The following is a 17,735-nucleotide window of genomic DNA, read 5'->3' as shown; positions in this document are numbered from 1 at the left end:
GAACCCAAGTTCCAGAGGTGATAAGCAGCATGCCGACCAGCTAAAATATGTCACATTTTTACATTTTGCTGCAAAAAGGTGCTGCCATTACATTATAGACGTGTCAAATAGTTTGAACACAAGAATAAGTCACAGTTTAGCTTTTGTCAAAATAATACTTACTGAACTCAGAGCAACTTTAGAGAGCAAAGAAGACAGAAGAACAATGTTAGTAAAAGCATATTTTCAAAGCAGAATGGTTCTCAGCAGTGTTAGACCCAGTCAGTTGGCCAGTGCTCAGCTGACATTCCAGTTAAATACTAGGACTCCAAATTGGACAGCTTGCCAATGTAGCAATAAAGTCTGGTGCAGTACTGGAGTTATATTCGTAGATGTCAATAGCACCGTTTGTAAATATAATGCAATATAGTCTGTACTAAGGTTTATAAAGACACTTAGAGCAGAAGAACATAACTAGACCAACGTGACTCCTTAAATTCAACACTAGATTCTTGAAAATTTGGTATGGGGGTCTCGGTTGATTCCTGGTGCTGGGATCGCAGATTTAACAGCAGTCCCCTGCGTTCTCATACCACTTCCACAGCACATTCCTGCCCGCCACACAAAGAAAAAGAGGCATCTTTTTACAACTGAATTCAGTGGTCTATTCTCCATCTTACGTGCAACAGAAACTCCTGCTGGTTTTGAGTTATGGAAATTATTTTTGGGGGGAAAATTACAGAATATTATCGTGAAAAACTACTCAGTGCTGCAATAGGCAGTGGGAACCCAAGGGCTGCTCACTCTGGAGACTGGTTAATGCTGCAATAGGCAGTGAAGACCCAAGGGCTGGATTTCCACACTGTCCTTGACCGCACATTTTGCAGCCAGGAGCGTGGACAGTTGACCTCTAGCAGGTGGCAGTGTTGGCGGCCATCTGGAACTGTAGGAAGCGGCTGATCTCCACTCAGTACCTCTCCATTGATGCCACACCAAAGACTGTACAAAGGTATTAGCGAGAACAAACATTCTGAATACTGTGTCACGGCACACAACCCCACCCTTCATTGTTATTTTCAACATCTGTAGTCATTTCAAAAATTGGCAACTGAAATCAGAAATATATCTCATAACTAAATACAAGGTTTAGAACAGAAATAAAAGGACAGTATATAACTAATATATACAGTTTGGCACTGGAAGACACTGCAGTGCTCAGCCAGTTCAACTTCCCCCGCCTACAACTGCGAGCTTGAGAGTCCCTCTAACCCCTCCCCAGGCTATCTCTTCCCAGTATTGTCCCCGTCAATACCCATCCCCTGCTGCTCTCGCTCCTCCCATTCCCACCATCCCCATACCACTCCCCTCACCCTTATATTATGAACCTGTCCATTATTTCAGGCTGACAAAGATCAGTAAGTATGTAATATACTCTCTTCATAAATAATTAATTTTACATCAGAGGCTGTGGCTTGGAGTAGGCAGTTTGTAATGGGGAGGGTTGGGGAAGAGTAGGGTTAGAGTTCAAATAGTTTATAAAAGGGAAGTGTGTTAAGGCTTGGTAATTTATTAAAGTAGGACAAAAAGGGTTAGAGTTAGGTTAAGGCTAGAGTTTGGTATTTTATAAAAGGAGGGACAGAGGTTATTGATTGGATTAGGATTGGGTTAGGGTTGGATTAATGTTTACACTGGATTAGAGTTTATATAGGGGTCACCCAAAACTCTGCTGCCTGTGTTCCAACTCGCACCAAGTCCCGTTCACCCATCACCCGCGCTCGCTGACCTATATTGGCTCCCGGTTAAGCAACGCCTCGATTTTTTAATTCTCATCCTGGTTTTCAAATCCCTCCATGGCCTCGCCCCTCCCTATCTCTGCAATCTCCTTCAACCCCACAAACCCCGCCCCCCCCCCCCCCCGGGGAGATATCTGCGCTCCTCTAATTCTGCCCTCTTGAGCAGCCCTGATTATCATCGCTCAACCATTGGTGGCTGTGATTTTAGCTGGCTTTGGAATTCCCTCCTCAACCTCTCCGCCTCTCTACCTCCGTGAAGACGCTCCTTAAAACCTACCACTTTGACAAAGCCTTTGGTCATCTGCCCTAATTTCTTATACGGCTGAGTGTAATTTTTTTGTCTTGTATCACTCCTGTGGAGCGCCTGGAGACATTTTACTACATTAAAAGCGCTATATAAATACAAGTTGTTGCTGTTAGGGGAAACTAGGATTTAGGTTAGATTGTTAGTAAGTGGGATGGGGAGGTTTATGGTCGATCAGAATTAGGGATGTGTTTGGGTGGATTAAGCTTAGGGCCAGGGTTTGTTCTGGTTACGGTAGGGTAAGATTTTATAAAAAGGGGGGTGGATGGAGAGTGTTAAGATTGGATTAGGGTTAGGTTAAAGTTAAGGAAAGGTAGTTTTTAAAGAGGACTGGCAGGGTTAGGGTTGAGTTAAGGTTAAATGCTCGGGTTGTCTTAAGATTAAGGTCAAGGTTGGGTGGTGGTAGTAGTTTTCTAGCTGTGTCAGAAAGCAGAGCAAGACTGCAGGAAAGTAAACACAGGATCAGGGGCTGCAGGAGTCTGTACCTCCGCTGTGTCGTGTTGGATCGTGGATTACCACGCCAAAATTAGTGCCGCTCTTATCCTCGACTGCTGTTTGTTTGGGAACTCCGACTGGTTGTGACGGCGTCTGAGAGTTTTTCAAGGTGGAGGATCGCCCTGTTTGGGAGGGGAATAAAATCAATGTCATGTCCGAGCAAAGAACATAAAGCATTTTTTCCAGCAAAATATTCACAGCACTGCTCACCCATGGCACCAAGGGGCCACCCTGTTCTACTCTCAATGCCAAGAGCGGTTTCCAATTGTTCTTATTCTTTCCCTCAAAGTTCAGATAAGGCAGTAGTCTCTGTAAAAATTGAGCCCTTTGATCTTCCTATTGATCTTTTATTACCTTTGTTAAAGGGACAGTATCGTGTTTATACGCAGACGAGGACGTGATACTATTGGTGGCGCAATGACCGCATTGGGTCACTGATCTGGCCTAGTGCTATGATTTTTAGTATTATGCTTTTCTTTTAATTAAAAAGATAATAATCTAAAGACACATTCAAAATGTTGCTGAGCAATAAATAAAGCACCAGCTATACCAGCAACTAACTACCAGCAACATAGGAAAAATGTTCATGCCATTGCTGGAGCAGGTTGCCTGAAAAAAAAAAGCATTGGTAGGTGACAGTCCTTTAAATTTATAAATAACCCAGCAAATCCAGATACATTTTAGTAGGGAATTACTATAAATAAATATTTCAATACAATGTTTACTGGCAGAGAAAAACTGATGGAAATATCACTGGCCTCTAACACCTGTTAAGTGAAAAAGATAACCCATCAGTATTAAAGAATCCACTACTGTTGTATCAGGGCAAACAGGGTTAATACCACAGAAACAAAAGTTTAGATTTTCTGATCAATGTTATTTTATCAGCAGTAATTGAGATCCTGCCAGCATTAAAATAATGCCAATTGAAAAATCAACGGCAGAATTGCAAAGAAACAGCATCTCAAGACAGTCTCCACTACACTCCACGGCCAACTAATCTTCAGACTGCTGCTTGTACCAAGTAGCAGTATTCTCATGTTCTACAACAGGGGTATTAACAAACTTTTTCATCTTTGTGGGCCATGCAGGTGCCTGGGGGGGCCAAATATAAAGTTTAAATCCCTGCTCCAATAAATTTACATATATCTCAAGTTGCCAATACATCTTGGTGTCCTACGTTACAGTGACCACACTTCATTGGCTGTAAAATGCTTCGAGATGTCCGGAGGGTTGAATATAAATGCAATATCTTTATAATTTAGGATTTATCTGTCAACGAGGCCTTTTCAAACTTCCAGGCCCATGAACTCCAACAGGACCAAGCAGCAAAGAAGAAATATAAGCACAAATAGGACTGAGTTGCCTGGGCTTTGAGGGTTTGACAACCCTATTGTAGGAAGTTTACAGGTTAACAGATAATCTCCATGTATGGATGCCTGCTGTTGCAGGTGTAGATGCATCACATGCTGCAAGTGTTTCTCAAGTTAACTGCTTATTTGCATCAAGTCTGTTTTGCTGACAAAATCATATTGATTTACTACAGTAAATTACCTAATTTGGGGATTGTAGAGTTGGGGTTGGAATTTTTAGTGTACTGAATAACGTGCTTGCCTCAAACTCCAGTGTGCAGAACTTTTAACTTGAAATGGATGTCACTGTCTCCATCCATCCCTGTTTGTTTGTCCCTATTGGGCCCAGTCTGTGTACCTCAGCCTGTCCGTCCCCACATTTGTGGCTCTATGAAGCTCTGTCTAGGTGATCTCCTGGGGTTGTGGCAGCAGCCAGTTGCTGGTAGGCTCCACATTGAGGTGGCACTCCTAGATTAACGGCTGTGATGTCATTACTGCAGGGTCATCGTGAAATTGTGTTTTGATCCCCGTTTGCTTCTAATTCCCAAGTGGTCATTCTTCAAGTATATGTCTAGACAGCGAGTGTTGGCAGGGAATTTGACCATTAAGGACATCCAAACGGAACCCAATCCTATCCTCACTCAACATCTAAACACGCACTTTCCAACAAGAGTCACTGGACAGCAATCAGATAGTGGATCCTGGATGATGTTTCCCAATTCAGAAGCAGAAGCCAATTATCGCAGCCTGTCACTACCATCGTTGAGATCAGCTAACAGCATGAATCGGAGATCGATTCTGGGACTTTCCTGGTCTGTGTGGCTCAGTATCACACCACACAGTACACTTACCCACTGAGTCATCGGGGATGCCCATCTCAGAAATCAGGAGTTACAAATGCAGCCCATGTAAAATGCAACTTGGCCCATGTACAGTGTGGGGTTGGCTTGTCATTTTGTACCTTTGCCAGTTCGGAATGTCAGCATGGCTGGCTGGCCTTCACCAGAAGCACTTCGTGCAACCATCAGTACTTCGTACAGACTAGAGGGTTCAAGCTCGGCGAGTTGCAGTTCATTCTCACTGCCAGGAACCCGGATCGTGTGCCAGCTTCCCAACATAATCCCACGGTTGTCGAGCTAGAACGAAAACAAGTAGTTAGTGCCAAAAGTTCCTGCATCGTGCCTTGCAATCCCCAGCTCCGTTCTACTTTGCCTGACTTGCTCACATTCTCAAGCTCCTGCTGTACTCGTCTTCTTCCTCCAAAAGATATGGCTGACCTAGGCCCAGGCAGGCCTACGTTCTATTACTACTCCTTGGTCACCTGACAGGCGGCTTTGGACAAGAAACATCAATCCTCAATGATGCAGTATACTCAAAATTCCTAAAACTATCAGTATGGGCCATGCAACTAAATAAGTGAGCCCTGAGTACTTGAAGGGGCTCTGCTGGCTCAGTTTGGGGCATTGTCACCTCTACATCAGTAGTTTGTGCCCAATAAGGACATCCTAGTGCAATGTAGGGGGTAGGAGACGGGATGATAGAAAAATGCCCTTTCTGCATGGATGATAACAAGCCCATAACACTAATTATAGAGTCAGGAGTAATACTTATAGACCAGGTCTAGAATTCCTTGCAAAAAAAACTCCATTTCATTAGGCTGTCCCCTATCTACTTATCCTGCTTTGTGGGTCTCAATAAGAACATATTTCATCTCTTAAATTTACCTTTTTATACATACATTTGGAGTGTCATACTTCAATAAATTTTGGAAAAAAAAGAAAGCAATAATTTCATGCTGGTTTCTTCTGCCCCGGAGCAGGATATTTACAAGCATCTGCCATTCTACAAACTCCCCATACCAATACTAACAATTAGCCTCTAATTTACCTCAAGGTGAGCCAGCTAGATTCTGCGACCATAATGGGCCCAGGCAGGTGAAATGCCTCTGGCACTTTAGCAACAGAACAATATCTTGTATCTTACATGCTACAATGCTCCTAACCTTAGAAAACAGCACATCCTCTAATTTTTCCAAAGAGAGGTGCAAGGATTTGCAAGAGTGTTCCAGAGTGTGGACCAGACAGACCTGAAAGTTCTGCCACTAATGGTTGGGGAATGGAGGGGAAAGCAAAAAAGGTCAGAGTTAGAGGACCGAAAGCTATAGGAGGGGATGGAAAGCTGGAGGAGGTCACAAAGAGGGTGGGGCAAGTCTGTGGAGCGTTTTGAAGACTATTTTAAATGGAATGCATTGGATGACGGGGAGTCCACACAGGCTAAAGGATGGTAGTGAGCGGTGAGTAGGAATTAGTGCAGGATAGTACATGGGTGGCTGAGTTTTGTACAAGTTGGAGTTCAGGGTGGGTGGAAAATGGAAGTCCATAGGTGATAAAATTGTGGATAAAACTGGCGATGGGGCAGAGGTAGGGAAGGTGGTGGACAATGCTGTAGCAGTGAAAATAAGTCGTCTTGGTGATGGATAGGATGAAGGATTTGAAGCTCCACTTGGAGTTGAATGGGACACAAAGGTTTTGCACAATCTGCTTCAGCCTCAGTGAGGAGGGGGATGGAGTAAGTAGCAAGTAAGCAGAGATTATGGGTTTGGAGGGGTCTTCCCAATATTCAGTTGGAGGAAGTTATGACTCATCCATGACTTGATGTTGGACTGTTTGGAGGTCAACATGGGATTGAGTGGGGTGGTGGATAGGTAGAGCTGGGTATCATTGGCATATATATGGAAGTTGACCCTCATGTCTACAAGTGATGCCATTGACAGGCAGCATGCAGATGAGGGGCCAAGGATCTTTGAGGTGACAGTCTGGGGTGGAAAGCAAAGCTGTAGCTGAAGATGCGCTGGGTATGAGGAGTGGAACCAAGCATGGGCACTCCCACAGAGCTCGACAACATGGAGGAGGATGTCATAGTGAACTTTTATCAACTGTTGGGGAGAGGCTGAAAAACATCAAGAGCGACATCATGGTCAGAGTCACAGAGGATGCCAGTTGTGACTTGTCAGGTACAGTATAGTAAAATGCAGAGAAAGGCTCCCTTCTATCGTTACCCAACAATGTTCCTCAGTCAGAAAAGCACTGCCTACTGCACTGGTGTGGCATTTTTCCATTTACAGGAAACTGCGCTATCCGGCACCGACGGGACCGAGCTGTTGCCGTTCCCTCAAAACTGCCGGACACTCCAGCGCTAATGTTGAAAGATACGGAAGCTTCTGAGCTCCGTATCTGTCAGCAAACCCTACAGCTTGTAAACAGTCCAAGCGTCTCTGTAGCTTAGCAACAGCTTCAGCAGACCTTGCAGAGCTTGACTGTTGAGGAAAAAAGCAACGAGAAGAAAAAAACCTAATGAAAACGGCACCTGATTTTTGCCGGTGGCTCGAGCATTCCGGACAGTTAGCCTCCGGATAACACACAGTTTCCTGTACCACACCAATCATCCTTGGGCCTGCATGAGTGACGTGGCCGATTAATGCTAATGTGCTTTGCGCTGTAGGTACATGCCCATTCGGAACTGGATTGACACTGCCGAACTCACTTCACGTGAGAACTTTTATACCCATCAGACAGAAGAGACTTTCATCCCAATAGACGAAGTTGTATTTTGAACCCGGGCCTCAAGAAAACCCATCCAGTTTTTCCAGGTGTGTTTATGTATCAGCAACACCATACCTTGCGATACTTGACGAAGTAGGCATTGATGGGCGAGCCGCCATCTTTTCCCGCTCTCCAAATCAAATCATAGCTGTCTGGGTTGATGGTGTATGGAGCACTGAGAATGATGGGAGCATCGGGTGGAGAGGCAGCGTTAGTCTTCTGTGTTGGCATAGGGGCGATGGACTCTTTCGTTGGCTGCTGTTGTGGTAGCATGGTATCATAGCTGTAATCGTAGTCTACACTTTCATCACCTTCGTCGCTCTGAACAATATCTGAGCCTCTCGCTGGTGGTGTGGGTTCTTGGTCATCAACCCCAACCTTTGTTTCAAAGGGAACTGGTGGAAAAAAGAGAAAAATATATTGTAATTATTCTCAAAAGTATAGCCACTGTTGCCAATTGCAGGAAACCACAAGCACGCAGAGTGCTGGCTGCTTAACATTCTTTCTCTCCCCTCCCCCCACATTAAAATGCCATTAGTACAAAGTAGTAGGATTGCTATTCAGAGCCAGAGGAAACATGCTCCACGGTCCCCAGATGTTCAGCTCGCTGCCTCTTGCAAGAAAACCAACTAAAACTATCAGCGTTTCTCATTTAATTGAAGCCAGACTATGTTTGCTCTCGTTTATTTATTTAGGATACCACAGGCAGCAGCAGGATAGGGGAGGATGGGCCGCACTTGTTGAAACTGGCACGTCTCTCAATAACAAAGAAACTATCAATTCTATGGGGCTGCCAGCACCTCTCAGCTGATCATTTAGTGTTTATACTTGAGCATCCAGTTGCAATCATGCTTAACCCTGGAGGTGCTGGGTTTGTACTACGCTTGGGATGTTTTTACTACGCTAAAGGTACTATATAAATGCAAGTTGTTGTTGTACTAGGTCGCAAACTCGAGCTGGAGCGGTCATATAAGTGAGATAGTGCTAATGGCTCCAGAGATCAGGACCTTCCTCATGAGACCGATGTCCAAAGAACTTCCAAAGGCAAAGCACTGTTGGTTTCCAGTGGCACCATTTGGTTTCTGCTGAGCCCACCTACATATCCTTGCACTGTTGATTTTACACTGCCAACCCGTACACAGACCTCGTGGATAGTCTGATGCCAGAGAATTATTGCAATTGTAACTCGAGAGACTGTGCACGGGCTATCTGGGACACACTCGGTTGTTTTGGTGTTGCAATGAATGTGGTCCCGCAGTATAAACGTGGTATCAGTTGATGCAACTAAGCTATGCACGTCTGGCATCAATTCCGGATGAATGTGCGCTTCATGTGGCACTCGCCAATTAACAGCCCTCGTGTTAATGAGAAGAAGTTTCATTTTAAAAGGGCGTGTTGGTGAAGTTTGGGGTCTCCAGCTCCTGCTCTGTGAACTCCTGTTTCAACGTTGCCATGCTGGCAGTCAGGGAGCATTCATGCTGCAGCAGGTGGCAAACAAACTTCTGACACATCCTTGATTTTTATTTCAGTGTAAACAGGAGATGGTACAACAATGCAACCATGTCACTGATCAGATCATTGCTGTACACATACCAAACAAACTAAGTGACAGGTTAGAAAGCAACCATGCCCCATTTAGAGGGATTATTTGGCCAGATACCATTCTGATCTGGTATAGACCTGCAACTTTGAACTTTTGTGGTTGTTGGGATGAGACATGTCTATACAGGGCAATGGAACACTTCCAACTCTTTGCACCCAGTGTCAACATCAAGGTACAGCATGGATTCGATGTAGATAAAGCTCCCTCTATACTGTCCCATAAAGCAATCACGAGAACCAAGGCTTATACCCGGCTGATGACAAAGATTAGGCTTTGTCCAGGTGATACAGCCTGTAAGCTATTAGTACACAACATTATTTATTCTCAAAATTGTAGGCAAGGTGATCATAAATGGATAATTGGTTATTCACTGCAACTGTTGCACAAGTTTGTTAGATGGAAAGTTACATTCTACTAGTGCGAGACTGTCAAGTTCCCCCCTCTGCTCCGTATAGTTATTTCCCTTCGGTAACCATGTCACAGGATAGAACTAATGTGCAAGACTCTGGAGACAACTGCAGATTCTTTAACTCGAAAATAGTTTTTTTTTGCAAAAACAGTTTTCATTGCAGTTCCAAGAACACCCAAGCAGCTGCTACCCTCACATGCATGTGCACACGTACCCACACATGCAACCATATATACTCACACGCACACTCCCCTCAGGTCACGCTGCTTTGTTCTGGGAGTCTATCTAAAAACTACAGTTCCCAATATCCATTGCAGACTCAATGCCAGAAACTTGTATACAAGAAACATGCTGGCTCAGTCACCCAAACAGCAACATTTGTTATTTTCAAATAACACATTAATTGGCAAAATTAGACAGAATGTGTCAATTTGCAGGAATCCTTGAACTTCATCAACATGGATGGCCATGTTCAGAGGAATACAATATCATCCTCCCCAGGAAATACAGCAAGTCCCAACCCAAGCAGCTTATCGTGATGCTTAAGTTCTGGATCCCACAACCACAGAGTCTTATTCATGACACATATTTTACAGCCTCTCGTGTCTCCTCAGAGACATGGAACAAAACCAATTAGACCCCAACTGAAAAGACTAGGTACAATCTAATCTCATGGCTCAAGTCAGCTGTTAAGAGGCAAATTGAGAGTGGACAATGAGCAGGGCGAAGAGACAGTGGGTGGTTGGGCGGGGGGTTGGGGGCGCGGAGGGGGAAAGAGAGAGAGAAGAGGGAATCACTTGACGCTCACTTCTCCACCCTTCCTTGTATATGTGGAGTGGAGGGGGAACATGATGCACTGACGATTTGTTCGACGTGGTGTCGTCACTGGGAATGTTTAATACACAAGGAAAAATCTCACCTAAAAACCAATAGATTGTATTGTGATGTGCTTCATGTGACATTCTTGATCACCACCTCAAACTGCTTCTACCAATGATACCAGTACTTTGCTCTGGTATTGAACCATCTCAAAATGTGCTCTCTAGATACATTCCAAGGTTAGAGGGGTCAAATCTATAATTGCATCACTGGGTGTTTTTTTTTAGTTCAAAATTTATATATCACCTTGTGCTGTTGAAACAGTACTTCAGAATTAAACAGCTTAAGTGAAGTGACCACTGTATGTCGGACGGGTTGCACCTGAACAGGACAAATATCCTTGCGGGGAGGTTTGCTAGCACTGTTCGGGGGGGTTTAAACTAACTTGGCAGGGGGATGGGATACAGAGTGGAGCGAAAATAGGGGGTGATGTACAGCCAAATATAGAGGAAAAAACAAGTCAGACTGGAAGGCAGAGCAAATATGTAACGGCACAAGGGAGTAGGGCAAGGCTGAATGGCATTTATTTTAATGCAAGGAGTCTTACAAATAAGGTGGATGAACTGAAGTTATTGATGTACACATGGAAGTATGATATTGTTGCTATCACGGAGACATGGTTGAGGGAGGGGCAAGACTGGCAGTTCAATATTCCAGGGTATAGAATCTTCAGGCGAGACGGGGGGGGGGGGGGGGGGGGGGGTAAAAAGGAGGGGGTGTCGCATTATTAATTAAGGAGTCAATTACTGCTGTAAGGAGGGATGATATATTAACAGGTTCCTCTAATGAGGCCATATGGGTTGAACTTAAAAACAAAAAGGGGGCTAGCACTTTGCTGGGAGTGTACTATAGGCCCCCAAACAGTCAGGGGGAGATAGAGGAACAGATATGTAGGCAAATCTCAGAAGTGTGCAAATAATAGGGTAATAATAGTGGGGGATTTCAACTACCCCAATATTAACTGGGACAGTCAGAGTGTGAAAGGCTTAGAGGGTGCAGAATTCTTAAAGTGCATCCAGGAGAGCTTTTTGAGCCAGCATGTAGAAAGTCCTATAATTCGGCGAGATTTAAGGTAGTCATGGAAAAGGACAAGGATGGACCGGAAATAAAGGTTTTAAATTGGGGGAAGGCCGATTTTAATATGTTAAGGCAGGATCTGGCCAACGTGGACTGGGATCAGCTACTTGAAGGAAAATCCACATCGGAGCAATGGGAGTCTTTCAGAAAGGAAATTGAGAGAGTACAATGGCAACATGTTCCCATAAAGGTCAAGGGTGGGGCAAACAAGCCCAGGGAACCTTGGATGTCAAGGGATATACAAGAATGGATTAGGAAAAAAAGGGGGGCTTTTGGCAGATACAAAGGACTAAAGACAGAGGAAGCCCTAGAGGAGTATAAAAAGTGCAGGGGGATACTTAAAAAAGAAATTAGGAGAGCGAGGAGGGGCCATGAAATAACACTGGCAAGCAAAATAAAGGAAAATCCTAAGGTGTTTTATAAGTATATTAAGGGCAAGAGGATAACTAGGGAAAGAGTAGGGCCCATTAGGGACCAAAGTGGCAAGCTGTGTGTGGAGCCAGAAGATGTAGGTGGGGTTTTAAATGAATTTTTTGCATCTGTGTTCACTATGGAGAAGGACGATGTGGACATAGAAATCGGGCAGGGGGACTGTGATATACTTGAACATATTAGCATCGAGAGGGAGGAGGTACTAGCGGTTTTAGCAGGCTTAAAAGTGGATAAATCCCCAGGCCCGGACGAGATGTATCCCAGGCTACTATGTGAGGCAAAGGAGGAGATTGCAGGGGCTCGGACACAAATTTTCAGAACCTCTCTGGCCACAGGGGATGTGCCAGAGGACTGGAGAAATGTAGTACCATTATTCAAGAAGGGTAGTAGGGATAAACCAGGGAATTACAGGCCAGTGAGCCTAACATCAGTGGTAGGGAAATTATTGGAAAAAATTCTGAGGGACAGAATTAGTCTCCACTTGGAGAGGCATGGATTAATTAGGGATAGCCAGCATGGCTTTGTCAAGGGAAGATCATGTCTGACCAATTTGATTGAATTTTGAGAGGGGGTGACTAGGTGTGTGGATGAGGGTAGTGCAGTGGATGTGGTTTACATGGATTTCAGTAAGGCTTTTGATAAAGTCTCGCATAGGAGACTGGTCAGGAAGGTAAGAGCCCATGGGATCCAGGGTGCCTTGGCACATTGGATCCAAAACTGGCTTAGTGGCAGAAGGCAGAGGATGATGGTGGAAGGTTGTTTTTGTGACTGGAAGCCTGTGTCCAGTGGGGTACCACAGGGATCGGTGCTGGGTCCCTTGCTGTTTGTGGTCTACATTAATGATTTGGATGTGAATGTAAAAGGTATGATCAGTAAGTTCGCAGATGACACGAAAATTGGTGGGGTGGTAAATAGCGAGGAGGGAAGCCTCAGGCTACAGGACGATATAGATGGGCTGGTCAGATGGGCGGAACAGTGGCAAATGGAATTTAACCCTGAAAAGTGTGAGGTGATGCATTTTGGACGGACTAACAAGGCAAGGGAATACACAATGAATGGTAAGACCCTAGGAAAGACAGAGGATCAGAGGGACCTTGGTGTGCATGTACATAGATCCCTGAAGGCAGCAGAACAGGTGGATAAAGTGGTTAAAAAGGCATATGGGATACTTGCCTTCATTAGCCGAGGCATAGAATATAAGAGCAAGGAGGTTATGATGGAGCTGTACAAAACACTGGTAAGGCCACAGCTGGAGTACTGTGTGCAGTTCTGGTCGCCACACTATAGGAAGGATGTGATTGCTTTGGAGAGGGTGCAGAGGAGATTTACCAGGATGTTACCTGGGCTGGAGCGCTTCAGCTATGAAGACTGGACAGGCTGGGGTTGTTTTCCTTGGAGCAGAGAAGGCTGAGGGGGGACCTGATTGAGGTGTACAAAATTATGAGGGGCATAGATAGGGTAGATAGAAAGGAACTTTTCCCCTTAGTAGAGGGGTCAATAACAAGGGGGCATAGATTCAAGGTAAGGGGCAGGAGGTTTAGAGGGGATTTGAGGAAAAACTTTTTCACTCAGAGGGTGGTTGGAATCTGGAACTCACTGCCTGAAAGGGCGGTAAAGGCAGGAACCCTCACAACATTCAAGAAGCATTTGGATGAGCACTTGAAATGCCATAGCTTACAAGGCTACGGACCAAATGCTGGAAAATGGGATTAGACAGGGCTTGATGGCCGGCGCGGACGCGATGGGCCGAAGGGCCTCTTTCTGTGCTGTATAACTCTATGACTCTGCGTTAGCAACACCCCATAAACTACAACCACTGGTGGCTGAGGGAGATATAGTGGCCAAGACACTAGGAGAGCTCTCTGCTCTTCTTTGAATAGTGCCATGAGATCTTTCAACAGGCAGACAGCGTCTCGGTTTAACGTTTCTATAGGTATATAAAAAGGAAAAGATTATATAAAGTAAATGTGGGTCCCTTACAGACTGAAACAGGAGGAATTATATTGGGGAATAAGGAAATGGCAAAGAAATTAAACAAATATTTTGTGTCTGTCTTCACGGAAGAAGACGCAAAAAACTTCCCGGCAATAGTAGAGAACCAAGGGTCTCGTGAGAATGAGGAACTGAAAGAAATTAGTATTAGCAAAAAAAAAATAGTACTGGAGAAATTAATGGGACTGAAAGCCGATAAAATCCCCTGAACCCGATGGCCTACATCCTAGAGTTTTGAAAGAGGTGGCTATAGAGATAGTGGATGCATTGGTTGTCATTTTCCAAAATTCCAGAGATTCTAGAACGGTTCCCGCGGATTGGAAGGTAGCAAATGTAACCCCACTATTTAAGAAAGGAGGGAGAGAGAAAACGGGGAATTACAGACCAGTTAGCCTGACATCAGTAGTAGGGAAAATGCTAGAATCTATGACTAAGGACGTGGTGACAGGGCACTGAGAAAATAATTAAAATACCAGAAAGTGCTGGAAACACTCAGGTCAGGCAGCGCCGTGGAGAGAGAGACCGAGTCAACGTGACCCTTCGTCAGAGCTGGAAAAAGTTAGAGAAGCAACAGATTTTTAAGCAAGTGTAGGGGCAGGGAAAGGGAGGAAAGGAAGGGAAGGTCTGTGATAGGCTGGAAGACGAGATTAAAAGACAAAAGGGATGATGGTGCAAGGCAAAAGGAGATGGTAATGGGACAAGTTAAGAAACAAAAGGTGACTCTAGATGAGGTGTAAATGGCACTGGCAGAATCAACAGCTGCCATGTGAGAAAATAATAAAATAATATAGGGGCCGAGGTTATGGTCTGAAACTGTTGAACTCTGTCGAGTCCAGAAGGCTGTAAAGTGTCTAATCGAAAGATGAGGTGCTGTTCCTCGAGCTTACGTTGAGCTTCATTGAACAGTGCAAGAGGCCGAAGACGGAGAGATCAGAGTGGGAGTGGAGCGGAGAATTAAAGTGACAGGCGACCGGAAGCTCGGGGGCACGCTTCTGGACTGAACGGAGGTGTTCCACAAAGTGGTCACCCAATCTGTGTTTGGTCTCCCCAATGTAGAGGAGACCGCACCGTGAGCAGCGAATACTGTACACTAAATTGCAAGAAGTACAAGTAAATCGCTGTTTCACCTGGAAGGAGTGTTTGGGGCCCTGGACAGTGGGAAGGAAGGAGGTAAAAGGGCAGGTGTTGCATCTCCTGCCCTTGCACGGGAAGGTGCCATGGGAAGGGGAAAGAGTGTTGGGGGTGATAGAGGAGTGGACCAGGGTGTTGCAGAGGAAGCAGTCCCTTTGGAATGCTGAAAGGGGTGGGATGGGGAAGATGTGTTTGGTGCTGGGGTCACGCTGGAGGTGGCAGAAATGGTGGAGGATGATCCATTGAATGTGGCGGCTGGTGGGGTGAAAGGTGAGGACAAGAGGAACCCTATTGTGGTTCTGGGAGGGAAGGGAAGGGGCGAGAGCAGAAGTGCGGGAAATGGAACGGACATGGTCGAGGGCCGTGTCAACCACGGTAGAGGGGAATCTTCGGTTGAGGAAAAAGGAAGACATATCGGAAGTACTAATATGGAAGGTGGCATCGTCAGAACAGATGCAGTGGAGACGGAGCATGGAAGAGTCCTTATAGGAAGCGGGGTATTTGTTATTTCAGATTTCCAGCATCCGCAGTATTTTGCTTTTGACTTAGAAAATAATAGGATTGGGCAGAGTCAACACGGATTTATGAAAGGGAAATCGTGTTTGGCGAATCTGTTAAGAGTTTTTTGAGGTTGTAACTAACAATAGATAAGGGGGAACCAGTGGGTGTGGTGTATTTGGATTTTCAGAAGGCATTTGATAAGGTGTCACGGAAGAGGTTATTAAACAAAATTAGGGCTCATGGGACTGGGGGTAATACACTAGCATGGACTGAGGCTTGGTTAACGGACAGAAGGGCAGCACGGTGGCATAGTGGTTAGCACTGTTGCCTCACAGCGCCAGGGACCCGGGTTCGAATCCGGCCTCGGGCGACTGTCTGTGTGGAGTTTGCACATTCTCCCCGTGTTTGCGTGGGTTTCCTCCGGGTGCTCCGGTTTCCTCCCACAGTCCAAAGATGTGCAAGTTAGGTTGATTGGCTATGATAAATTGACCCTTAGTGTTAGGGGGATTAAATACGTGGGGTTACAGGATAGGGTGGGATATGTGTTGGTGTAGGGGTTACAGGGATCGGGTGGGATATGTGTCGGTGCAGGCTCGATGGGCCGAAATGGCCTCTATCTGCACTGTGGGGTTTCTGTGATTCTGTGAAAACAGAGAGTAGGAATAAACGGGTCATTTTTGGGTTGGCAGGCTGTAACTAGTGGGGTACCGCAAGGATCAGTGCTTGGGCCTCAGCTATTCACAATCTATATCAATGATTTGGATGAGGGGACCAAATATAGTATCTCCAAGTTTGCTGACGATACAAAGCTGGGTGGGAATGTAAGTTGTGAGGAGGATGCAAAGAGGCTGCAAGGGGATATAGACAGGCTGGATGAGTGGGCAAGAACATGGCAAATGGAATATAATGTAGAGAAATGTGAAGTTATCCACTTTGGTAGGAAAAATAGAAAAGCAGAGTATTTTTTAAATGTTGAGAGACTGGGAAATGTTGGTGTTCAGAGGGACCCGGGTGTCCTTGTATACGAATCACTGAAAGTTAACATGCAGGTACAGCAAGCAATTAGGAAAGCAAATGGTATGTTGGCCTTTATTACAAGAGGATTGGAGTATAAGAGTAAAGATGTCTTACTGTAATTATATAGGGCCCTGGTGAGACCACACCTGGAGTATTGTGTACAGTTTTGGTCTCTTTACCTAAGGAAGAATATACTTGCCATAGAGGGAGTGCAACAAAGGTTCACCAGACTGGTTCCTGGGATGGGGGATTGTCCTATGAGGAGAGATTGAGTAGACTAGGCCTATATTCTCTAGAGTTTAGAAGAATGAGAGGTGATCTCATTGAAACATACAAAATTCTGACAGGGCTTGACAGGGTAGATGCAGGGAGGATGTTTCCCCTGGCTGGGGAGTCTAGAACCAGGGGTCACAGTCTCAGAATAAGGGGTCGGCCATTTAGGACTGAGATGAGGAGAAATTTCTTACCCCAGAGGGCTGTGGAGGCTCAGTCGTTGAGTATATTCAAGATAGAGATCGCTAGATTTTTGGATATTAAGGGAATCAAGGGATATGGGGATAGTGCAGGAACGTGTAGTTGAGGTAGAAGATCAGCCATGATCTTATTGAATGGTGGAGCAGGCACGAGGGGCAAAATGGCCGACTCCTGCTCCTAATTCTTATGTTCCATCCAAAGGGCAGCAGTTCGTACAATACAGTGCTCCCTCAGTACGGCACTAGAATGCCAATCCGACTAGATTATGAACTCAAGTGCTGGTGCTTGTACGGTTCACAAGGGAGAGACTATGCTGCTAACTGAGCCAAGTGATTGCACAGGTAGACACACACACACCCTATTAAGCAGCATGCTAGTGGCAAGCAATGCCATTGTGCCACCTTTCATTAAGTACAGATTTTTTTTTTTTACTATTGATGACAATATAGTGCAAACAAATCACTTTACATGTATGTGTTCTGTGAAGGGTTTAAGTGAATGTGGAACAACCCAGCCCACAAGCTTCCTTGGAATCATGGTGTTGTTTTAGTGAAAGGGGCATGTAATTGGAATAAATGCAGTATTATTCAATGTTATTTTGTATAGATCAGCTTCAGCTGTAAGCTAGACTGTCACTCCCAATTTTTCACCAGGTTACAACGAACAGTGAAGTTTCTCAGCAAACAGTCTCTCCA

At 45.1% G+C, this 17,735-nt stretch overlaps 1 protein-coding gene across 2 annotated transcripts in view; it reads right to left on the bottom strand.

Moving 5' to 3' along the window:
- Positions 1–1,901: 1,901 nt before the first annotated feature.
- The window catches only part of LOC147100431 (cell adhesion molecule-related/down-regulated by oncogenes-like), a 132,633-nt gene continuing 116,799 nt past the window's right edge, over positions 1,902–17,735 (bottom strand). For both annotated transcript variants that reach the window (XM_085968135.1, XM_085968134.1), the window contains exons 9-11: positions 7,601–7,920; positions 4,885–5,059; positions 1,902–2,693 (exon numbers count right to left, since the gene is read on the bottom strand). In XM_085968135.1, the coding sequence (XP_085824261.1) occupies positions 2,539–2,693; positions 4,885–5,059; positions 7,601–7,920 (650 nt within the window). In that variant the 3' untranslated portion in view covers positions 1,902–2,538. The remainder of the gene's footprint in view (positions 2,694–4,884; positions 5,060–7,600; positions 7,921–17,735) is intronic.

The sequence above is a fragment of the Somniosus microcephalus genome, chromosome 26, assembly GCF_052327205.1.
Source record: "Somniosus microcephalus isolate GS21.2 chromosome 26, FLI_Smic_1.0, whole genome shotgun sequence".
Taxonomy (NCBI): domain Eukaryota; kingdom Metazoa; phylum Chordata; class Chondrichthyes; order Squaliformes; family Somniosidae; genus Somniosus; species Somniosus microcephalus.
This window is presented reverse-complemented; position numbering and strand designations above follow the sequence as displayed.